Source organism: Xenopus tropicalis, chromosome 6 (assembly GCF_000004195.4).
Source record: "Xenopus tropicalis strain Nigerian chromosome 6, UCB_Xtro_10.0, whole genome shotgun sequence".
In the NCBI taxonomy this organism is placed as follows: Eukaryota; Metazoa; Chordata; class Amphibia; order Anura; family Pipidae; genus Xenopus; species Xenopus tropicalis.
Window position 1 is genome coordinate 22,780,554 of NC_030682.2, and position 25,543 is coordinate 22,806,096.

At 40.3% G+C, this 25,543-nt stretch overlaps 1 protein-coding gene across 1 annotated transcript in view; it reads left to right on the forward strand.

The window, feature by feature from the left end:
* Positions 1-25,543, forward strand: part of nrp1 (neuropilin 1) — a 100,396-nt gene that overhangs the window by 60,913 nt on the left and 13,940 nt on the right. The window contains exons 7-11 of the mRNA NM_001100222.1: positions 12,225-12,380; positions 14,390-14,534; positions 18,950-19,284; positions 20,143-20,287; positions 23,350-23,454. Coding sequence (NP_001093692.1) covers positions 12,225-12,380; positions 14,390-14,534; positions 18,950-19,284; positions 20,143-20,287; positions 23,350-23,454 — 886 coding nt within the window. The remainder of the gene's footprint in view (positions 1-12,224; positions 12,381-14,389; positions 14,535-18,949; positions 19,285-20,142; positions 20,288-23,349; positions 23,455-25,543) is intronic.

Here is a 25,543-nt window from a genome sequence, read left to right on the forward strand (position 1 = left end):
CAAAGTTTATTAAGGGGGCTCATAAAAAAGCAGTATGTTTATGACGACGGTGTCCCTCCAATCCGAGTATAGATCTGCCAAACATGCACTTTCTAAGCATTCACAACCTTTTGAACTATTGAATGTTGTTAAGCCATTAAGCAAGTCATTCCATCATTTTTTCGTAGCAAAGGGGCATAAATCTAAGTGGAGTTGCTATAATCACATGCCAATACATGTCTTAAACAATGACCGTCAAATCATTGATTGTCCTTTCCGGCCATCTGTTCTCTTGAATTTCCCTTTTTGTCTTTGATGGAAAATTGCCTTATTGCTCTGTCACAGCAAATAGGAGAGCTTTCTCCTGTAATTTATATCTGCAGTGCATGCAAGTTTAAGGTAAAAAGTGCATAGGGGTCTCAGTTCATTTTTCATAAGGTTGTGCTTTTGGCCGAGATAAATGGCTACTTAAGGAAAAGGCTAGTAGCTTGCTGAATATACACACCTCAGCATGGATTGGAATCAATGGAAAACTGGTATTGTCCCACGTAGAGTTTAGTTGCTTTCGATTTTTAAAAAGCGAGTTCCGGCGACAAGTCGCTCGTTTTGTCTCTACATAGAGAAGAATATAAATGGCCAGTACCTAAACCGACGATAGTACTTCAAATCGCTTATCGCTCCAAATCGCTATGAGACCCTTTGTTGAGCGATTTAACAAAGAAAGTATTGCCATTCAAAACTATTGGAATCACTGAAAGTAAAACCCAGGAAGTCGCTGTGATTTCCCCATTGCACTGAATGTCATTTCTAATTGTGGGCGGGACACCTGGATTTGTGGGAAATAGTCGCTCCGTTATTGAAATCTCTAGTAATCACTTGTTAGGAAAAGACTAAAGACTTGTCGCTGGAACTCACAGCGCCTAAAGGTGGCCATACACGTAAAGATCCGCTCGCCTGGCGAGGTCGCCAAGCAAGCGGATCTTCTCCCGATATCCTCACCTACAGGTGGGCGATATCAGGGGAATTTAGGCTAATTCGGTCGTTTGGCCCTGGGGCCAAACGATCGAATTATAACGACTGGAATAGGTGCAGTCGGTTCGGGGACCACATCAACGTGCCGATGCGGTCCCCGATCCGACTGAATTTTTTAACCTGCCCGATCGATATCAGGCCAGATATCGGTCGGGCATGCCCCTCGTTCCTGTCCCTACACGGGCCAATAAGCTGCCGAATCGGGCCGTGTATGGCAGCCTTTAATCTCCCCGTGGGACATAAGCCTAACTGGTCTTTAGAGTGAGACTCCCATTCACTGTTCCAGGCACCCTTTGGAGAAAGGCAGAAACGTTTGGCCCATAAGATAAAACAGTTATCTACTGTTTAGAGAAGACTTTAATGAGATAAAAAAAAGAATGTTGGAAGTGGGTAAATGCTATGATAAATAAGCCACATGATTACAACTTTTTTTCAGTTCTGCAGAAAAGTTGGGAAAATTTTCAGAATGCCAGAACTGTGTTCTACAGCTCAGAGAATTTTTGAGGTTAGTGTACCTCAAGCACTGTCCTGTAGGCCTCAAATCAAACTGACATTTTAAATGACATCTAAAGTAGTCCCTGGGGGCTAGTCCAGACCACCAAATGGCTAGTCCTGTCACAGACTGAATCCGCTGTATTATAGTACATCCCATATGCTACAGGTGATTACAATCTGCACAATCCACCGTGACAGTAATTTGTAATCTGTACCACTTTGCCTGTCGACCATATTTTACTCTGGATAAAACAAGGCACATTTATTCCAGAGACGCTTTCTAATGTTAGAATGAAATTGTCAAAGTCAAATTGAGAACATCTGTTTCAGAACCTGACAACCAATTAGTACAGGCCTCGTTTTTTGTGCTCTTTAAAGTCTCTTTTTCTGATTTATACAATATGAAAATGATATTTTTTTGATGAAATGTAAAGACAGATCTGAAAAATGGAGCTTGGCTTTTTTTTCTCTACATCCTCCCACCATGGGAAAAAGGGAAAAAAAAAGGCAGGATATCTACAATCTGAACAACAAGCATGTTAATAGCCATCAATTACTGAGCAGTTCCAGGCCTCAAAGCCGATCACCAAACAAGGGGCCACATCTGTTTTCGTGCAAACTATTTCTGCCTGTGGTATTTAAATGTTTGAGAACTTCTGTTATTGTACGGTGCGGAATCCTCGGGGAGTGAAATGTTAATGAAATCCATAACATTCAGAGATTTTATGATTGCAATTTTGAGCCATTCATTCAAAGGCGAGTGGTGATTTCTTCACTGGAAGCCATAATTGTCCTTTCTCTACAGAGAGCATTAGTGCTCACATTTAGTGCTCGTCTTTATGCTGATGCCGGGCGGCCCAAGAAATCACTGGAGTACAATAACTTGCGTGTTTTGCCTTAAAACCCTGCAGGTACAGCATATTTTGGTTATGGAACTTTAACGGGATGTTAACACTTGCCTGCCAGAAATTCCCATAAAGCCTAATACGCAAGTCTACTCTGTATAGTAGAAATAACCGGTGAAATATATCATTATGTAAAAAAGTGATGTCATTAATGCTTTGTGATGTCACTTGTGTCACATGACTCATACTTGTGTCCTGTACACCTGCTTATTTTATTCCGACATAGGGTGCAGAGCACAGAGCGTAGTTTGCAGAAGAGCAAGGGTGATAGAATAGGGAATAAAGCCACTATTTTCTAAAGTGTTTTAAAGTTTAATGTTATTTTGTATTGTCCTAATGGAAATGTTAAGGGAAGAAAGTTATTTTCTACCTATTTCCCCCCTTACATAAAGATGTTGTGGGTTTCACTTGTAGTTTTAGCCTTAACTAAGCTTCAATTTTCTCTCTGCCTGGTTAACCAAATCCTTCCTTTTCACCTCCCATAGAACTCCTATTGTGTTACAATCTGCCTGTATAAAGCTTACATAATTCTCTGTACCAAGCAGTTGTGCTGGAAATATTAGGGTATGGTGGCCCTTTAAAGAGGCTAAAAAACTCACAGTTCCTTTCTCTTTCGCAGGAAATTCAGCAATGACAGGGCTTCCAGTTATATCTATTTATTTTCATTTAAAAATGCTCCTTTTGGCTCAGAGAAAAAAAAAAGCTTATCAATGGCTCTCAAACATAAAGGCTGGGGGAAGATAAAACTGTTTCAATGAAGGAATTATTTTTGCTCTGCAGAGAACCACATTCTGTGAATATTCCCTAGCGCTGGAGGAAAACTCATTATCTTATAGCAGAGTTTAGAAATGGCAGTTCGCAGTACCCGGCGCATTTCGCATGCCATTTCCACACCCAGAAGTGATAGAATTCAAACTGTTGTTCTTATATGAATGTATATTCAACAGACAAGAAAGATTGTAGTTTAACAACAGCAGAATTGTGGTTAAACAGCAGCAGCATTTGCAATTTCCCTTTTGCCAACGCAGGCAGAGGCCCCTGCAGTCCTAAATTATCAGGAGGGGGCCCTTTCTGACAAACTCTATGCTTGCTGATATTATTTTTGGAACCGTTAGTCCAGTTACCAATATATTTATTGCAGAGATTTCAGTGATTAGTGAGGGGCGGGGGGGTGCAGAAAGCTCAGAAGGTTGGGTAATCCCTTGCTATTAGCCACCTGCCATTCAAAATATATATTAGGCAGCTGCTTTGATAATTACAACCTACATACCTGTGCTGTTCCAACGATGCAGGGTCGCCCTTCCTCCAAAATTACAGTTAGGTTGTGTATTTTTCTCTTTTCTTTATGCTGAGCTGCTGTATGCATATTAGCCTACAGTAACCCTATGCAAACAAAGTACAGGTATGGGACTCGTTATCCAAAAAGCTCAGAACCTGGGGTTTTCCGGATAAGGGATCTTTCCATAATTCGAATCTCCTACCTAAAGTCTGCTAAAAACATTATTTAAACAGTAATTAAACCCAATAGGATTGTTTTGCATCCAATAAGGATTAATTATACCTTAGTTGGGATCAAGTACAGGTACTGTTTTATTATTACAGAGAAAAGGGAATCATTTAACCATTAAATAAACCCAATAGGGCTGTTCTGCCCCCAATAAGGGGTAATTATATCTTAGTTGGGATCAAGTACAGGTACTGTTTTATTATTACAGAGAAAAGGGAATCATTTAACCATGAAATAAACCCAATAGGGCTGTTCTGCCCCCAATAAGGGGTAATTATATCTTAGTTGGGATCAAGTACAGGTACTGTTTTATAATTACAGGGAAAAAGGAAATCATTTTTTTTAAAAAATGTTAATTATTTGATTAAAACGGAGTCTATGGGAGATGGCCTTTCCGTAATTCGGAACTTTCTGGATAATGGGTTTCCGGATAAGGGGTCCAATACCTGTAGTGAGCAAAATATTGATCCCCAGTGAGGCAGGAGCATTGCATTTTTGGGGAGAGCTTTTGACAAGATTGGGTATAGAAGGTTAAATTAATCAGGTTGCAAAGGGGCTCCTGTACTTGGAAACTCATACAGCAGCCCTATAGAAGCTTCAGCTACTGCCTTATCCATTTATAACATTAAATTCACATACTCTTGGACTTAGCAATATTGCCAATTCCGAGGATAAGACGACAACCCTAATACCAAGGAACCTCAGAAATTAGTTTGGGCATTAGGTCCTTGTCTATTTTTATAAGCAAGTTCATCTTTGAATGCAGTCTCGCATTTCACTATGTTTCCATCCACTCTTCTGTTTTATGCAGCATTTTCAATTTTGTTGCCCCTTTATTAAAGCTTTTAGTGTGTGCGAGCGTGTGTGGGTCTGTCTATTTATTTTGGAATGCCTCCCTATCAATTCTGCAAACAGCAGAGAGGCCGATCCCGAGGTTAGCCCTCCCAGGGCAAATTAAATTAAGTGAAAAATAATCTAGTCAGGAGAAGTTTTGCTAGGCATTTTTAATAAAGTGCTAGAGATAACATGTTTTTCCCATCTGGCAATTAAATTGTAATTACGTTTGATACTGGAGCTATGAGGCTCATTTTATACTGGCTTTAAAGATATTGGAATGTAAATTGGTTGTCAGTGTGTTATTGCTATTGGAAACAGGTGAATAGTGAGTGCTTATAAATAGCCCCAGTATAAAGGAGATAAGATATGTGAGAAGGGAATTACTACCGGCTTAGAACTGGCAGCCAAGCGCCAACTGTTCCTTCCCTTGTTGGAACAGCCTTCCTACATCGCTGGTACAGGGGGAAAGGTTATGGCTCTACAATGCTACCGATACCCTGAGCAATCAAAGAACACAGGTCTATAATTAATCAAGCAGTTAACATGCCATATGTCTAGGGTCTTGGCTTAGAATCTTGTTTAGTCCACTTTCCCTGCTCAATGTTGAGAAACGTTTGGCTGGAGTTGAAGTGATGACAGTTGCTCAGTTTGCTGCTGTCTCAAGAAGAACTTCTGTGATGCTGGCATCAAAGTCTAATGGGAAGGCACCAACTAGGGCCGACTGTGTCAAAAAATGCATATTTTGCAGTTGTGATGTATGTAAATCGACAGGAAAGAGAAAGATAAGCAGCTCTAGAAAAATTTATCTGATAATCTTATATGATCATTTCATTCTCGGCCTTGATAGTGTCATTGAGTAAAGGTGTCCATACATGGGAACCTTGAGCTAAGAGTTATCAGATTGATCCGAATGTTTGGCCCGAGGGCCAAATGACTGAATAACATTGATGAGATACAGGCCATTGGGATTAGGATAGAGTTAATGCATCCTCATCTCAATGGGATTTTTAAACCTGCCTGATTGACTTCTACCCGATTTTTGGCCAGATATCATTCAGGTAGGCTCGTCTGAGTACTCTGACTGTCGTCAGTTCTTATCGGCCCATATATGACCACCTTTAGTATGATGAGCATGGGTCAGAGGGGGACCCTGAGTAGGAAGTGTGGCACCCCAATCTACAGGGTAAAACCTTGAAAATGTCCAACCTGTGAGTCTTCAGACTGTCCGTGGCATTTTGGGAGATGTTGCCCTATAATGGCCGTAGGATAGAGCACATCAGCTGTTATTGAGCTACATCTCCCAAATGGAATATAGAGAATAACTGTACCTTTATTTTCTTAAAATGCTGGTGTAACTCCTGGGGCTTGGAGTTAATGCCCGCGCTGTCGCACCCCCTGCTTACTGTTCCTGATATTGTCTTTGCATTGCTTTATAAACTCTGCCCATGGTTTCTACACTTCTGAGTCATAAATAATGTTGTTTGCAATGAAATCACTGGCAAATAACTCAATAAAGAAATATTTCATTACAGGATGTTACTACCGCTTCAATGATTTATCCTTCAGATTTATCAATTTAAATCAATTAGCATTAAAAGCAAACCATTAAATCTTTGTTCCATGATATTTAATCAGACTGGATATTATCTCTCGTATCTTAAGTTTAAGGCTTTCATTGGTGGCATGTAGAACAATAAAACTTTCAATCAAACTTTTGTTCTAAAATCTAGTACCGACTGACTCTAGAACGTTGCATTGTGATTGGTGGGACTGGCTGTTGTCTATATAAGGAGCTGTATCTATATGTGTTTTGCCTTCGCTGATCCAATTATACCACATATAATTCAAAGTGAAAAATACTGTGAATAATAGTCATAGTACTTGCATACGTATATATTGTTTTAAATAGACAGGAATGCTATTGATTTACAGGGACAGATGTGGTTAACCCAAATATCTTGAAATAAGATCCCCGCTCACAAAGCTTGGAGATTAATCTAAATCCTCCAATAATTACCCAAACGCCCTCCTTTTCAATAAGGAGCGGCGGTTCAATATGCAGCCTTCAATCTAACAATGATATCCATTGCGTGACTGCAAAAAAAAAATAAAAAGAGCCTGAGAAGCACAGAGAGACGGTAATTATTGCCCGGCCAATATACTCAGGATTCAATGCGGAAGGGAGGCCCTAAATTAAATAACACAGACGTGCCTATTATGACATATATGAATAGCCGGTGTACTTTTATCTGCCGCTGCAAATCATATGTGTTGTTTGCCCTTCTTTTGGCCCGTCGCCACTTTGCAAGCATTGATTTACCTATTTGTGTAATAGCCCTGCTCATTAAAAGTGGTCGCATCGAGAGAGGCAGAGCCTTTGTAGCTGTCTGCGTGATCAACCGCTTCCTGATATTTAATGGATGCATTTTTTTTTTACTTTATGGGCCTAATTGAAGGCAATGGATGAATTTCACTAAAATTACTGCCATTTTACAGCTGGCAGTAATGAATTGCTCCGGCTTTAAGTAGTGGTCAGCGATTAGAGGTTACCCCCGTGCGCTTTTTACCCATTTAGAAAATGGGGACGGGTTGCGGCACTTGGGGGTTTTATTTGGAAATAGAAGGGAAAGTAGAGAGTTCTGCCTAGTGGTGTATACAGACAGAAACAATTAAATCAGCTTTTTCATTAAGGGCATTAGGAAATAATCCACTGGAAAAAAAAAAACAAAGCTAATGGGGAAAAAGCAGTGTCACATACGAGTGCTCCCCATAGGGTTGCGAGAAGTATTTGCTGTAAAAGGAAGGCAGTAAATAAAGCACAGCCGTCGGCGTTTGTTAAATACCAGACTGACTGTGTCATAGGTTTTTGTGTGTTTTTACATGAGTTCCTAATCAGTAGAATTGGCCAAGCTGGAACATAATATTTGACTTTAAAGGGGACATAAATGCTACATAAAAGTTACAGTCTGTTTTTGCTTTAAGTGAGGTCCGCTTCCTTTTTTGTAATGTCGCTTTTGGGGTCCATAGGGACCGAGCTCAGAGACATGGGGGGACTGTGGGCGCACGCCTGCGGTACAATGGAGGACGAGGGCGTACAGTCTGGTTATATCATATGCAGAGTATGCACCCAAAATTCACTACATAGCCAAAAGCCATTCCTTTGTCTTGCTGACTGTGTTCCACTGCTAATAAAATTATTATTATGGTGCAAATCCAGAGCATTAAAGGAACAGTAACACCATAAAATGTAATTGCTTTGAAGTAATCAATATATATATATACACAGGCATGGGATCCCTTATTCGAAAACCCATTATCCAGAAAGTTCCGAATTACGGAAAGGCCATCTCCCATAGACTCCATTATAAGCAAATAATCCTAATTTTTACAAATGATTTCCTTTTTCTCTGTAATAAAAAGTCGCCAAAGCAGTTGGAGCTGCCTCTAAGTTTACAAAATGCTAAAAAGATTTAAAAGAGTTTTTATAGCACGGTGGCTCCATTTGATATATTTCCCCTCCGTCCTTATTATTGGTTATTGATTGGGAGGCACAGAGACAGATGGTTAATTTACAGTCCCAATAAAAGTAATAACTGGCGAACAGTAAGACAAGCGGCATAAATCGATGAAGGAAATGTCTTTTTTTTTCCCCCATGAATTTGGCAGCCGTTCAGTGTTCCCATGGCAACCGGAAAAAAAATTCATGCAAAAATTACAGATTTATTTATTTAAGGGTATTATGGCGCAGGATCCAACGGTGATAAGCAGTTAGACTGCTCCCTTGTGAACTGTCACTTTAAGTGGCATCGATTAAATCCTGTGTTTAAATTCTCGCTGGATTCCATTGGCAAGCCACCGCTGAAACCTGCCCACGCCAACGCGTGAAGTCATTTTATTCTTTCTGTATTTCGTTTCTTGGCCGGGAACTGGTCAGATCACATTTCTAGCAGCCCCTATAATGGGGTAAAGCAACTGCGGTTTCAAGCCGGCAATGATAGAATTAAATTCATTGCTTCTTTATAAAACAATGAAACTTTAACACCGCAATCCTTTGTGACCCTGTGCTTTAGAGCAGGGGTCCCCAACCACCGGGCCAGGCCGTGGGCTGTGCTGAACTGGGCCACCTGTGTCCCAACTCCATGAATCCATGAAACAACTATGCAAACCCAGGAAGCTTTCTACTGATTGCAAAATGGACCAAAGTACTTAAAACTCTATATTAAGTGTCAGGGGATGTCACCACTTAGGTGGGAGTAAGAAGAGCAGAGGGGCTGGGCTGATTTTGTTTATGATGAGCTGTAGTATACCCACCACCCCCGGTCCTCGGAAAATTTGTCTTGCTTGAAACCGGTCCGTGGTGCAAAAGAGGTTGGTGACTACTGCTTTTGAGAACTACATTTCCCATAATCCTAAACGGCTAGCGGTATAACTACAGGGGGTGCAGCCTCACCAGGGCCAAGAGGGGCTCATAAACAATAACATTTGTAAAGGGCTCAATGCATAAAGTCACTAGCAGGGGTGCAAGTTTATGGATGGATATAAATCGAAGCTGGTTATGCACAAGGTAATATTGTGCAATGTGCCCCAGGGGCTATTATTTATGCCACTGTAAACTAGTCATTGGCCAGCATTCAGAGGAGTTACGTAACTGCCTTGTTTTGATGCCCCTATTTTAGGACTTTAGGTCACAAAGCTATTATCAGGTCTGTATACCCAGAGCACCCAGGCAAATATTTGCTTGGTTGGTCACATGAGTTACTAGACTATTAGTCTATCTGTGTGTATCTGTGTGTATGTGAGTATCTGTATGTATGTGTGTATCTGTGTGCACGTGTCGTGGACAGGCTTGCCTTACCATACACACCAGAGCTTCCAATCAAATCTAAAGTGGCACAGAAGCTATGAAGTGGAGCAGCACAGAACATGAGATTTTGAAGAGCTCTTCATGGTGACGAGAGCGTAGGCTTGGACACGAGCTTTGCAAAACACTCTGAAATCACTTGAGGCATAAGGGCTTGCAGGGTGCTTATATTCGTTTTTATGCTGCAGTCATTAAAGTCAGATTGGGGGGAAACTAAGGAAAAAGGCCGGGGTCGGAACTAAAGAGATAGCAAACCCTGCAGTTACAGGGGGGCCCGGGAGTGTAGAGGGCCCCATAAGACCTTAAATAATGAGCAATTTAAATCTATCTTGATAGAATAGGTCAACTTACCAAAGTATTGGGGTCATAAATTGAATTTGTTGTGGGGCCCAGGAAGATCTAGTTCTTCCACTGGAAAATAATAATCTGTTTTTTTAATGTGCATCCTGCAGCCCTCCAGCTATCAGGGAATGCTGGGAATGGAAGTCATATCAACTGGAGGCCAGACATGGCCCTTCTAGAGATTTTTACAGAATGCCCAGAGACCTCTTTGTGGAATATTATTATTTTAAAAAAAGTTGTCCCCCCCAAAAAGTAAGAGAGTGTGTATCTGGCCCACGGCATGGAAAATCTCGGACAATGTGCTACTTCTCAAGTTTCATTTAATGCGAGTATACATTCAGCAACTAATAAGGAGCAGGGATGTCCATTAGCCCGTAACCAATTAACCACGCACGAGTACAGGAGGGGGGAAAAAAATCACAATATTCCTATTTTTTTAGTGCACTTCTATTGCAGATCAGTGGAAGCATAACTAGCAGTTCCACACAGGCCGCCTTTGTCATGCCTCCTTTTCGGGGTCAGAATGAAATTAAGTGTCGGAGGCTGCTTGTGGCTAAACATAAATCTCCTTTATTGACTGGAATGTATGGAATGGCCGTTTCATTGTTTCTTTTGTGCGAGGGGACATATTCCATCTCAGGGGCCAAATGCTGAAAATTAAGTTTCCTGTGAGAGCTGCGTCCTATCTACAAATGTAGCGCCGGGCTGTAGCTATACAACTGACCTTCTCAAAAACTAACAGTGATGTTGTTTTAGATAGAATAGATATTGGCCAATCTAATCTAACCTAATCATGGCTGAGGTTCCTCACAGACAGAAGTGGCCAAGAAATGGTCATTGCTACTTTATCATTGCCCATGGCAATACAGGAGGGCTAGAGACTTTTATCTGATTGGATGGTTATAAAAAACAGGGATGTCTTGTAGATCTCCTCCTGTTTAATTGAAGCTGGAGGACCACAGGTTGGACACCCCATTGTGAACTGATACATCATATAATACGTCCTTTGTATTTTGTTTATGTCATTGTCATAATGGACAACCTCTCCCTATGCAGTACCCTAAAACTGGCTGTTCTTCCCTAAATTTACACCAGGTCTGTAACCATACCAACTAATCAGACTTTTGTTTTCATTACTCCACCAGCCATAAAATCATCTCAGCTCTATGCTGATTGGCTGCAATGACAGAGTTTGTGCAAATTTGCCCTGTGTTTAGCAGTGTCAACTCTTTGACCCCTCCCCCCCTGCCCCAAGAGCAGACATTAAAACAGTGGTTGTTGTAATGTTTCAGTTAAAGCCATATGTGGTGCTCCAACCTTTGGTCAGGCTTTAGGGTCAAGGTTACAGATATATAACAACACTGGTGTATTAGTCATTCAGCCACAGTTTCAAGATACAGGTATGGGACCTCTTATCCAGAATGCTCAGGACCTGGGGTTTTCCGGATAAGGGATCTTTCTGTAATTTGGACTTAAGTCTGCAAAAACACAATAGAATTGTTCTGCCCCCAATAAGGGGTAATTGTATCCTAGTTGGGATCAAGAACAGGTACTGTTTTATTATTACAGAGAAAAGGGAATCATTTAACCATTAAATAAACCCAATAGGGCTGTTCTGTCCCAATAAGGGGTAATTATATCTTAGTTGGGATCAAGTACAGGTACTGTTTTATTATTACAGAGAAAAGGGAATCATTTAACCATTAAATAAACCCAATAGGGCTGTTCTGCCCCAATAAGGGGTAATTATATCTTAGTTGGGATCAAGTACAGGTACTGTTTTATTATTACAGAGAAAAGGGAATCATTTAACCATTAAATAAGCCCAATAGGACTGTTCTGCCCCCAATAAGGGGTAATTATATCTTAGTTGGGATCAAATACAGGTACTGTTTTATTATTACAGAGAAAAGGGAATCATTTAACCATTAAATAAACCCAATAGGACTGTTCTGCCCCCAATAAGGGGTAATTATATCTTAGTTGGGATCAAGTACAAGGACATTTTTAAGAATTAGAATTATTTGTTTATAATGGAGTCTATGGGAGATGGCCTTTCCGTAATTCGGATAACGTGTTTCCAGATAAGGGATCCCATACCTGTATATAGGACACTAAATATGGTGTCACCCTAAATATCACTCTGAATGACCTCCAGTTTGGGAACCATTAGAAACACAACACATGTGGAACTATATAAGAACAATGTACACTTCCCTGGTGGTCTAATAAAACTCTATTTTCCTTTCTGTTTCCCTTTCTGCAGGTAGATCTTGAAAACCTACGCTTTGTCTCTGGAATAGGGACCCAGGGAGCCATCTCTAAAGAAACCAAGAAAAAGTACTTTGTGAAATCCTACAAGGTTGACATTAGCTCCAACGGGGAAGACTGGATTACCCTGAAAGATGGAAACAAACATCTGGTACGTGTCAGAGCGTTCCTTTTTTTTTTTTATTCCTCTAGGTAAATTAAAAATCATAGCAACTCCAAAGAATTTTAAACACGATAATAGCAAATATTAAAATGTCAAGAAAGCAGTTACTGGGCTTATTTTCCTCTGCTGTTTAATTCTCCTCCGAGCGCGGGCAGTGCGCCAGTGTTACTGTGATCCCAAGCAAACCTGGGCAATTTAAAAGGACTTACGAGGCTCATATATTGAATGCAAGAAAAAGGAACCATAAAATCTACAACGGGCCCCTAAACGGCAAAAAAAGAATCCTTTTTTTCTACATAAAAAAAGAAAATTACCTTTACACACATCCTTAATCAGCACTAAGGGGCATATTTAGACATATATTATAGTTTATGCCAAAGTAAAAACAATGGTGTAAAATCAATGGCGAATTTATAAAGCTCAGTTGTAGTCCTTGTGCGTGAATTAACACTGAGCGCAGGCTGGATTCATTACAAACAGCTAATCGGCTTATTTAGAACGGATTGGGATCTCTTTAATGCCAGCCTAACACCAAAAATGACCCCGGTTACTTACACCACCTTTACCTACCTACTTACATGTCCAGTTGAAAAACATGTTTTTTTAGACTATTATTTTGCAAATTGGAAGAAAATAGAATAAATTCCCCAGATCAGGCACCTGCAAGGCTTCTGATTTTTTTATTTACCGTACACTGGCAGGAATGTTGGGAAGTCTGCCAGCACAAATATGATTTAGTAGCTTGATAAACAGAATCCGGATGGTTTCCGAGCTAGAGAAATGTATTTTAAAGGGGAATTGTTACAAAGGTTAAAAAAATATCCTATATTTTTGGAAGCTTAATAAGCAAGTGTTTCAGTATAATTCTGTATGGTTTTACTCTTTGGGTTCCTTTCACCCCATTAGTTGAGTACCAACTGTTTGCCACCTGTAATAGTCATGTTGAAATATACTTGGGCCAGTTCTATGATAGGGCAGAAAGGCCCCAGCATGGGAGCGCCCCCTTGGGGTAAATAAATGTTGATCGAATGGCATTTTTGTTATTATTGTATGTCAGGCTTCAAGCCATTTATCTGTTGTAGAAATACAAGTCCCAGCATCCCAACTGTATAACCATACAAAGCCACTGAGAGAGAGTGCCACACTGCAGTACTTGCTGCTGAAATGTGCTTTATTTACACCAAGCTTATTGTATATAGGTAGGGGATTCCCACTCATTATGGAAAGGTCCAACACATGCTTCCCTGCCCCAACCAGTGTTGAACTGGCCCACCAGGATACTAGGAAAACTCCCAGTGGGGCCAGGGTTCAGTAGGCCCTCCTGCTCCTGACCATTTGGCCAACTTCATGGTCATAGTTACATAGTTACATAGGGTTGAAAAAAGACCAGAGTCCATCAAGTTCAACCCATCCAAGTAAACCCAGCACACACATTCCCTATTTCTGTATGGGAAGAAAGAGGAGAAATAGATGGAAGAATATATGCTAGCATGTAAATAAAAGAGACTTGGAGAACTAAGTGGTTGAGTGAGGAAAGGAGGAAACATAGTTTGGAGAGTGGGCCCATGGTCTAAGGCAGGGGTCCACAATATTTTCTACGCATGAGCCACATTCAAATGGAAAAAGTGTTGGGGAGCAACACAGGCATAAAAAAAAGTTCCAGAGGTGCCAAATAAGAGCTATGATTGGAAATTTTGTATCCCCTATGTGGACTGGCAGCCTACAGAAGGCTCTGTTTGGCAATTACACTAGGTTTTTATACAATCAAAACTTGCCCCCAAGCCAGGAATTAAAAAATAAGCACCTGCTTTGAGGCCACAGGGAGCAACATCCAAGGGGTTGGGGAGCAACATGTTGCCCCTGAGCTACTGGTTGGGGATCACTGGTCTAAGGTTTTCTGGTGCCCCAACCATCAACATAGATGGCTCTGACCATGCTGAGCTCTGGGCATGGATTGTCGTGTTTATCTCCTGATGATTCCTTTTGCCTTTTTGTAGGTTTTTGCGGGAAATACAGACGCAAATGATGTAGTGTATCGAGCATTCCCTAAACCGGTTATCACTCGATTTGTCAGAATCCGTCCTGTTACTTGGGAAAATGGAATATCACTGAGATTTGAACTCTATGGCTGTAAAATCACAGGTAAGATGGGGTAGGAAGAGCCTCAAAGGCAAACTAATGGGTGCAATGGGCAACACCTATAACAGCTTTATGCTGCGGGGCACGTAAACCACTGCCATTCCCTGTGTACTAAAACCCCAAGAAAGAACTTAGTCGGAATCATAGTGGAACAGAGGCAGCTACTAACAAGGGAGCTGCATTATACCCCTAGGTAGGTACCTGCCTACTAGCCTTACTGTGAGCAATAACAGAATTCATTTAAGTTTTCAATGCGCGGCTACAACTAGGGCTGCATCAATATTCTGCACATGATCTGAAGTCTATTGACGTCTTAGACACACGTGCAGGTGATTAAAAACGCAGGACAATCCATCCCCTTCTGTTCATTATAAGGATATTAAAGGTTATCTGTGCAAAGGGATTTAGTGTTTGACCCCGACATCTGCACAAAACAAGAATCGATGCGTCAGTTAATGGAATGTGCGCCGTGGATTATTACTAATTATGATGTCACAATTACCGGAATATATAACAAGGCAGTTTATGCAGATATTATTTGTTCCCTGCTTATTATGTGCAGGTCTGTAGGAATGGGGCGAATAACATCAGAGAATGCAGCCATGGAAGCACAAGGAATATTACCCTGAGGGATGTTTTATGCCTCCCTGTTCCCGCTACGTTAATCTCACTGACACGACCAAGCAGAATTTAATGTAGCCTTTTTGGTTCTTACATTGCATCTGTATTTTGTGTCGACGACACTTTGTTGAGGTTGCACCTTCTTTATTATAAATTGATATGATTACATATGCATAGGAGTACATGCAACATTATTGTTTTGGTTTAACAAGCCAATTTAGCAGCAGCCGCGACTCTTTTGCTGATATTCCGAAGGCCCCAGTGTGTGCAATTAAGCGCTGATTGCACCTGACTCCTACCATCCTGTGTCCCCAGGTATCAATTTAATGTGGAATCAACACCTGAGCACAGCTGTATATCTTCATTTAGTGCCTCGCTGTGCCTCAAAAATAAGGAAATGTTTAGCTTTCTTTACTACGGTCAAAGCAAAACATAACGGCGCCTTTAATAACGTGTCGCCGAGCGGCTCCTAGAACAAAGGGCTCGTTAATATCTGCTTGCCTTTTTTTTTTATAGAGATTCCTTGGTTGCTGAAATGGAGAGTAACTTTAGATAATATACTAGGGCTGGGTTAGATCATCTAAACATATGGTGCGCTCATCAAATTAATAGGGAACGTTGATGTCAGATACGTGAAGAACAACCTCTAGCATTCCAAACAGATGTGGGGCTATGAGGTCAACACTGTAGATGCTGTCATTCTTGAATTCCCCTCTATATTGGGATGCTGTAACTTTAAATATTCCTGCAGAATTGTGGGTAGTACAGAAAATAGCTATACGGGCTATCACTCGCAATGAGTGAATTCAAAGATTTAAACCTTGATGAAGAGCACTATTTGGCTGGTCACACCCAAAGTACGTGAAACCACACCTCCATAGGGTGCTCAGCCATGGCTCCTTCTAGACTTTTATGATAATAAAATTGACAAGCCACCATACCATGTCAAGGTAAACCCCATATGGTGGTCATTCCTTTGTTAGACTGGCACCTACCTGCTTAATTGCATTACTTGGGCCAAGTGTCTACTAACCTGAAGGAGAAAGACCCAAAGGATAGGGCTCCCCTGGAAGACCAGAACAGTGACTGGGAGCCCATGAATAAGGTTGAGGCTGTCAGGGATCTCTTTTATACTCGTGAAAACCCAGTTTAACTGGTCTGTTGTTGGTAGTACATAAAATAGTTATACTGGTATTTCTTTCTATAGGCAATGAGTAAATTCAGAGATTTGACCTGCATGGAGTGCCATTGCAGCCCTATTTGTGTGGCCATGCCCAAATTATATCAAGCCACACCCCCATAGGAAGCTTAGCCATGCCCCCTTTAAGCCTGTTGTCAAGGCAGCGAGTCTATAGGGCTGCTCCCTTAAAAGCCCAACAGTTACTGGGAGCCCATCATGAAGGTTAAGGCTGGCAGGGATTACTCTCATTTAGACCCAGTTTAACTGGTCTGTTGAACACCTATATATTCTTGAAACAATTGCTGATACAACTGCCCTTTCATACATCACAAACATAAGGCTAAGGTTAATAATCCTTCTTTCCTTCTTGTGTTGGAAAGTAAAGGAATTGATCGTTCTCTACAACCTACACCCTCCTAGTTTCTCTTTAAAGGAATACAAATTAAATTTATGAAAAGGGTGTATTTTTCCTGTAAGAAGAGTCTTCATGCAGCGGCATCTCAGTTGATTTAAACTGATTTAGCCGGTTCCTCGGGGAGCCTTCCTGTAATCACCAACCCTTTGAATCTACAGAGCATTCGTGACATCCAGAGCTGAAATTCATTAAAAAAAGAATTGCCTTTAGATTTTAATTTAGGGATGCGGCAGCTCCATTTTAGCTTTGACCTTTGCTACATGTACTACTTCTTCTCCACCCCCCCCCCCCAACCGCGTGACTTTGGCCAAAATGGCTGCCTTGGCCTCCTTGCACAGAAAAGATCTTTAGATTCGCTGATGTCACTTATCTCATTGGCAAATGTAATTGGCATTATCCTGTGCATTTAGAATCAATTTACTATTCATGGCCCCATTAAGATATCTGGTGATTTCATCTTAGCATGTTAAACAGGCAATTTGGCATGCAACATTCAAGTTATATGTCAATTATGTCTTCAATGAATAGACCCTTTAAACGGTTGCCCCTAGAAAGCCACTTAATGTGCTCGAGATGTTATTGCGGCACTGATTTTAGAGCAGAAATACTAAGCAGTCGTCCTCCCAATCTGACTTCAAATCACATAGACTAAAGGCCGAAGGAAGATGATGTACAACTACTGATAAGTAGCTTTTATTTACTTTATCGTGCTTTAGATGAGAGGATATACTGTACACAGTTCACTCCTCTGCTGCATTCTTGGCATTTTCTAACCAGTTTTACAGAACACCAAGAGAAATGCGTGGAGAAGAACTGTTCTGTGTCTATGTACTTAATGTTCTGCCCAGAAACTCTAGATAATGGCATCAATATAACTTCAACTTTTTTAAAATTACCCAAAACCTCAACCTTTCTGCTCCGATTTGCCCCAGAAGTGACACCATTTTCACATAAATTCAATATGGAAGAGGATCATAGCAACTTGCCCTTCATATTAACTATGCATCCACATTGGTGATGGGTACACGACGTGGGGCACACACTGTTTAGCAGTTACCCACAATGGCTCTGGAATCCTGATGAGAAAATGTAGATCTGTAGGTAAAAAAACATGGTATCTGTACCCAAATTCTCTTTTTGTAAAGAGCTATAATGGAGTAAATGAGCCCCTTATAGCTATACATGTGATAGTAAAACTCGGGATTCCTGGTACTGTTCGTTCTGCTGAATAATATTAGGATTTAGCCAATTAGGTGGAATTTCCAGAAACGACAGATTCCCAAGAGGTAAAAGCAGATGTTGCAGAAAGAGCATGTTCCTCATGCATTAAACATTATCTTTCAATTACCTGTAGCTGCCGTACGTTATGTTGTTGTTTTATCGTACCATTACCTTTTATCAGTTGATATTTAAAGTGTGCGGTGATGACATTTTATCCCTCTTTCATTTCATTAGGGATTAATCTGTCTGCCTTGATTTTCACTTGATTTTGCTGAGCTGTTTCTTGGCAGCCCCAGAGCTCCATAGATTTTAAGGGTTTAGCAGTCTCTCTTTCTCCTCCCTTCTAATCATTTTACCAATTCAGCCAAAGCAAATGATTCCCAAAATTTCAGAGGCAATTTAATAAAAGTCACAAAGTTTGTAGCAGGTCTGGAAAGCCTAGGCAACAAGTAGCATTTTGGCTACCAAATGTGATTGATTCCTGTGGGTTACAAGACCTGGTGCAAATTTTATTTATCGTATTACAGTCTCCCCATTGTTGGTTCACTATAAAACCCAAGATGCTAAACCACTTGATTGTATGGCAGAACTTGCTCGGAAAATGTTTGGGAAGCACAGTTATAAAATGATGGTCACTTACAGTCCTTTAGTGGTCTACAAGCCTAGGCAAGGTCCTAACAGACCTTTTTATCAGCGCAGGCTAGGAGAACCTCTACTGGACCCCAAAGCCCCTAGTCTTTTTGTTAATGATTAGAATCCCTTAAATGTCTGTATATATCTAGACATCTAGATTTAATGAACACATACAGACATTTCAGGAATTCCCTAGGCCGATGGCTGTAGTTAGTATGCAGAAGTTGGCCTTCACTAACATGAGTTAAGAATAACTGGCCTAGAATTCATGTTCTCATTTTCACTTGCATCTTCCTAAGATGTTGAGACTAGTGCCATAAAATTCACACTCTTTTCTGTGTCCTACAGATTATCCGTGTTCTAGAATGTTGGGCATGGTGTCCGGACTTATATCTGACTCTCAGATAACAGCATCTAGCCAGGTGGATCGAAACTGGGTTCCTGAACTTGCTCGTCTTGTGACAAGCCGCTCCGGCTGGGCATTGCCCCCCTCAAACACTCATCCCTACACCAAGGAATGGCTTCAGATTGACCTTGCAGAAGAGAAGATAGTGCGTGGGGTCATCATCCAAGGAGGAAAGCATAAGGAAAACAAAGTGTTTATGAGAAAGTTCAAAATTGGATACAGCAATAATGGAACAGAGTGGGAAATGATCATGGATTCCAGCAGGAACAAGCCGAAGGTGAGATGGAATTGATGGTTTGGGCAGAAATACATAAATACTTAGATACATATTAATGAGCAGTATAGTTGGGTGCATGTGTTACATGGGACAGTTTCCACTGTCCCTGGGATCTTTAGCAGAACTTGTCCTTACTGCCTGGACGTTGTTCTATATAGGGACTCACAAGAGGCAAATGCCTGTATATGTTATGTAGAACCAACAGAATCGGTAGGAAGTGGGGCTACAGTATCCTTCCATTTCCCTTTAGACTAAAATCCCCTTTAGTCTGACAGTTCTAGGGGTTGTTTGACAATGGCCCTAGTATAAATAATAAAATGGAATCTCAGGGCTGGTATTATAACCAATCCTGGGGGGGGGGGACCAACATGTACAGTTTCTGCTCTACAAGTCTACTGGTCCATATCAAGAGAAAATATGAAAACTCAAGGACTCATTCAAGTTTCCGTGTGTTCATGAAATATTCACATGAAATGTTCAACACTATTTCCCTTCAAAAATGTAAAGTATTTTAACAGTATTTAATACAAGAGACTTTTTGACATATTTTAAATATTCAGGAACATTTGTCCCACGTGCAGATACCAAGAGATTCAAATCAAACAGCACATCTCATAGCAAACTGCTTCTTAATACTCAGATAAGGCTGCTTATTAAAGGGGGAGTAACTGTTGCCTGTACACAAAGGCACAAGTGATTCCTTTCTTGAAAAAAAGAGAGATTTCATTTCTCCAAAGGGAATATTTCATGTTCTTTTCATCGCTGGGCAATTTTTGTTTACTTGCCTGCCTGCTGCCCCCAAATCTACCAAGAACACTGAACAACTGATATAACGCTAACATCGTTCTTTCTGTTTAGACATTTGAAGGTAATACAAATTACGATACCCCTGAACTACGGACTTTCGCACCCATTACGACCCGCTTCATTCGTATAATTCCTGAAAGGGCATCAGTATCAGGACTGGGTTTGCGTCTGGAACTGCTGGGCTGCGAAGTTGAAAGTACGTATCTCTCTCTCTCATATACATATACAGGTATCGGACCCCTTATCCGGAAACCCGTTATCCAGAAAGCTCCGAATTACGGAATGCCCGTCTCCCATAGACTCCATTTTAATCAAATAATTCAGAATTTTAAAACTGATTTCCTTTTTTTCTGTAGAAATAAAACAGAACCTTGTAATTGATTCCAACTAAGATATAATTAATCCTTATTGAATGCAAAACAATCCTATTGGGTTTAATTAATGTTTTATTGATTTTTTAGTAGACTTAAGGTATGGAGATCCAAATTACGGAAAGAACCCTTATCCGGAATACCCTTGGTCTCGAGCATTCTGGATAATGGGTCCTATACCTATATATATACTGTATATAAAGAACATTTTTAGTTAATTAGGAATCCATGTTAATGCTAGAATTAAGACTGGGCAGAATTGGAAAGCATTCTAACGTTCTATTGATACTGGTGGGAATTCCCTTTCCCCTACTCTCAGGTATGATACTTATTCAAGGTGGTGGCCAGAAAACCAACAGACAACCCCCACCCACATCTTTTTTTGGCCCAGTCGTGCATATTCTTTAAATAAATTCTGCTTACTGCTATTGATTTCAGTTCATTTATGAATTAAGATCTATATATCTAGTGTATTCATTAAAGACAAAGAGGGGGTTACATTATCCCTAATGCTTTTGCATTTAGCCATTGATAATCCATCTAAAGTCTAATCTTCCTCAATCTACTGCATTTAATAGCAAGAATATTAATGTTTGCCACAATGTCCTTACTTTCATATCCTGTTGATGGCCCATTATGGCCATTTGCGACTGTCATTATTGCTAATGTGTATAGTTAGGGCCCTGCATCTAGCCAAGTAAATTGCCATTCTGTGTTCTATACCTAATGGGTTAATAAATCAGTGTCAGCTCCGATGTATCATTAAAATGTGCTGTGATTGGGAAGTCAGTGTTCCTAAAAGCACATTTATGTACCACATGCACAAACGGATGGGCGTGCATTATTTAGAAGGATGTGAAAAATGAGTGTGTCATGTTGTGTTTGTATGTGCTCGCACGTGAGAAACGTGACTAGTAAAACTGGAAACTTAGCTTCTGAACTCATCAGTGATGTCAGGAGTCCCCTTAGCCTTGCTGGAATTCATGGGGAATCCAAAAAAAGATCAAAATAATGACAACAAATTATACAAGTGCCAGTATTACCCACAAAATGGATGTAATATCCCCCCCCCAATAAAGTAACCAATAAGTGTAATGGGTTTATGCAATAAAAGGCACTAAAGTTTGCCTATAGCAACTAATAAGTTGACCAGTAAATGGTACCTGCTGATTGGTTGAGGTGGGTTCCTGCTTCTGGGCAAACCCCATTTGTAACATATTGGGGTAAGTATATTACAAATTATTATTTTAATATAATCTAATCATTTCATTAATAGTTATGATGTCTGGTCAGGGCTGTGCCAGGTATCAATCAGGCTTGATGAAGAACCCTGTCAAGGAAAGTACATTGGGCCGTGAAAGTGTTCCTCTTCCAATGGGTCTACACAGGCCCCCCATGTGATCAGATCATTGGCATGGGTGGGCATATGATTGGTGATCAGATCACTGGCATGGGTGGGCATATGATTGGTGATTAGATCACTGGCATGGGTGGGCATATGATTGGTGATCAGATCATTGGCATGGGTGGGCATATGATTGGTGATCAGATCACTGGCATGGGTGGGCATATGATTGGTGATCAGATCATTGGCATGGGTGGGGATATGATTGGTGATCAGATCATTGGCATGGGTGGGGATATGATTGGTGATCAGATCATTGGCATGGGTGGGCATGATTGGTGATCAGATCATTGGCATGGGTGGGCATGATTGGTGATCAGATCATTGGCATGGGTGGGCATGATTGGTGATCAGATCATTGGCATGGGTGGGCATATGATTTGAACAACCCCCTGGTGGGAAAAGAAAGCAAAGATCTTCCTGTTTGGTGGCCTAGTTGTTTGTGCAGATCTTCTAGTGTATGGCCAGATTTAGGGAGAAGAGACGGGAGCACTTACTGACTTAATCAATAACCTAGGTGTGACAAAAATGAAAATTACCTTTTATAGATGATAGATAGATATAGTTGGATAGATAAAAAGGCATCCACATACCTGTATCTGTTACATGAAAGGATAACATTTTCCCATGATTGTTGCTAGTCCTGTTTTGTATTTGGGTCGGGTGCCTTAGAATGATATTAGATCTGAGTCCCATTATTAATTCAGACCTTGGGGGGAAGCTCTGAATGTTGCCGGTACAAAGGAGAGAGAGGGGTCTCGCATTGCATTAACTTGTATGCGCCGTGCCGCGGTGTCTCTGCTGGGAATCCACCAGCTTACAGGAGATATATGGAAACTTGATTGCTTTCCAGATAAGCACCAGGTCACTCTTTAATGAAGGAAAGGGAACGTATTGGAGCACTTTCAATCTGAAAGGGAAAAAAGAAGTAGAACAAAGGGAAAGAGGCTGCTGGCTGTACATTTTAATTCTTGCACAGACTTTATTGCAGCGGCACATGTAGGGCTCATCAGCTCCCTTTGTGCTGGAGGCTGGGAACAGAGCATTAAGAATATATTTATTGAAAAAAGATTTTCCCATTTACCCTGAAATCGACAATTCAAATCCCTTTGTATATAATATATTTAGACAAGCTATGGAAAAGAGCCACCAAAAAATAAATAAGTTGGTGTTTTGGTGCATCTGCCTTCCTTGATCCTTTTCTTTGGACTCCTTGTTTTTTCTGTTAGTGTTTACTCTATGCTCTGCGTAAGGGAGATTATTAGAAGAAAATGCACTCCCTATGTATAAATGTATATATCTGTGTTCCACTCACATGGAACCAAAACAAGTAACCTCCAATGAAGACCAATATGTGTTCTAAGGTTTGAACAACGCTTACCAATGGGATATGGCAGCACACACAGCTTTATTATCAAACCTGAAAGACTCCATGCCAGATACAAACTATAGTCTCATTATGGTGTTTTATTCACTTTCCAGCACCGACATCCATACCCACTACCCCTGAGGTGAACGGAATGGACGAATGTGAGGACGACCTGGCAAACTGCCACAGTGGCACAGACGAGGGCTTCAAACTAACAGGTGTGGCAATAAGCTCCTTTACACTGCTGGTTCCTACTGCACGAGTATCCATTCCAGGTTTCCTTATGAGAAGTTAATCAGCTGCTATAGAAAGATCTGTCTGCTGATAGGCTGGGAATGTTATGTAATAATCTATCCTATTCACATATATCCCATTAGAAGTCAGGGCGTGTAAACAGCATAGCTTCCAAATTAAAAAACAAACAAACAGGTTTCTGACATTTAAACGCTGTTAATGGGGTCCCCCACCCAAAAACTAGTCAAGAGTCAGAACTAGCAGTGCATAGAATTTAAATAGCCAGACAGATACTGATTTTAATAGTAATTACATTTACAAATAACTTTAAGACAAAGAAACACAGTTTTTGGTGAAATTCCCCTTTAATGAAGCAACTCCTCCCTAAATGGCAAACAGGGAAATAGGCTACCTAATCCCATAGCAGCAGTTTTTTATATGGAAAAGGGAGAATGTACTGGGGAAGTTTAATATTGAGGGGCTTAATGTTATAAGTCCCCTTCTATAATGACAGAGACAAGGGGATCTGCTCTTCCTGTTCTTTAAAGCCAGCTGACAGATTATTTCCAGCCTTTGCTTTCTGTTATAGAGATGCGACTACAGAGAGCACAGGGTGTATTGTCTCTATTATGTCTCCGATGCCTTTTTTATTTTGGCTGGGGATATTAACACCTGGAATATCACATATTATTATTATTATTAGGCAAAAATCACTACAGGAAAATTATATGTATGGTAATGATATGAAGAACCAGAAATAGCACAGGGATAAAATATAATAAAAGGTCATTAAAGTGTTCCACGTGCTCTCTATGTATATTAAAAAACAAATATATGGATGCTATACACACATCCAGTTATTTAAAGAATCAGTTCACATTCAGATTTAGCTTTTAGCATGATGTATTCTAAAACAATTTGCAACTGGTCTTATTTTTTATGCATTTTTTAAACATTTATATTTTTTGTTCAGAAACTGCAAAGTGTGGAAGTTGAACAACCGTCGGGTTGCTAGGGTTTGATTACCCTAGCAATCCTGGCCGCAGACAGGGAGACATAATTAAAGATGAATATTACAGAGCCTGAATAGAAAAAAGAGGCAATTAAATATAAGTATGACAATATAATTAAAGCCTCACAGTTAATCTGTCTGACTAGGTTCATTTATAAAGCACTTAAAGAGGTTGTTCACCTTTAGCATGATGTAGACATTGATAGTCAACTTGCAGTTGGTCTTCGTTTTTTTTAGTTATATAGCTTTTTGTTCAGCAGCTCAACAGTTTGGTATTTCAGCATCTATCTGGTTGTTAGGGGATTATTTACCCTAGCAACCAGGACTATAGGACTATAAATAGAAGAGGGCCTGCATTGAATTGAAGCCTCAGAGAGCAATAGTTTTTTGACTGCCAGGGTCAGTGACCCCCATTTGAAAGCTGGAAAGAGACAGTTGAGGAAGGTAAATACAGTTATGGGATCAATTATACGGAAACCCATTATCCAGAAAGCTCCGAATTACGGTAAACCTGTCTCCCATAGACTCCATTTTAATCAAATAATTCAGATTTTTTAAATTGATTTCATTTTTCTCTGTAAAAATAAAACAGTACCTGTACTTGATCCCAACTAAGATATAATTACCCCTTATTGGGGGCAGAACAGCCCTATTGGGTTTATTTAATGGTTAAATGATTCCCTTTTCTCTGTAATAATAATACAGTACCTGTACTTGATCCCAACTAAGATATAATTACCACTTATTGGGGGCAGAACAGCCCTATTGGGTTTATTTAATGGTTAAATGATTCCCTTTTCTCTGTAATAATAAAACAGTACCTGTACTTGATCCCAACTAAGATATAATTACCCCTTATTGGGGGCAGAACAGCCCTATTGGGTTTATTTAATGGTTAAATGATTCCCTTTTCTCTGTAATAATAAAACAGTACCTGTACTTGATCCCAACTAAGATATAATTACCCCTTATTGGATGCAGAACAGCCCTATTGGGTTTATTTAATGGTTAAATGATTCCCTTTTCTCTGTAATAATAAAACAGTACCTGTACTTGATCCC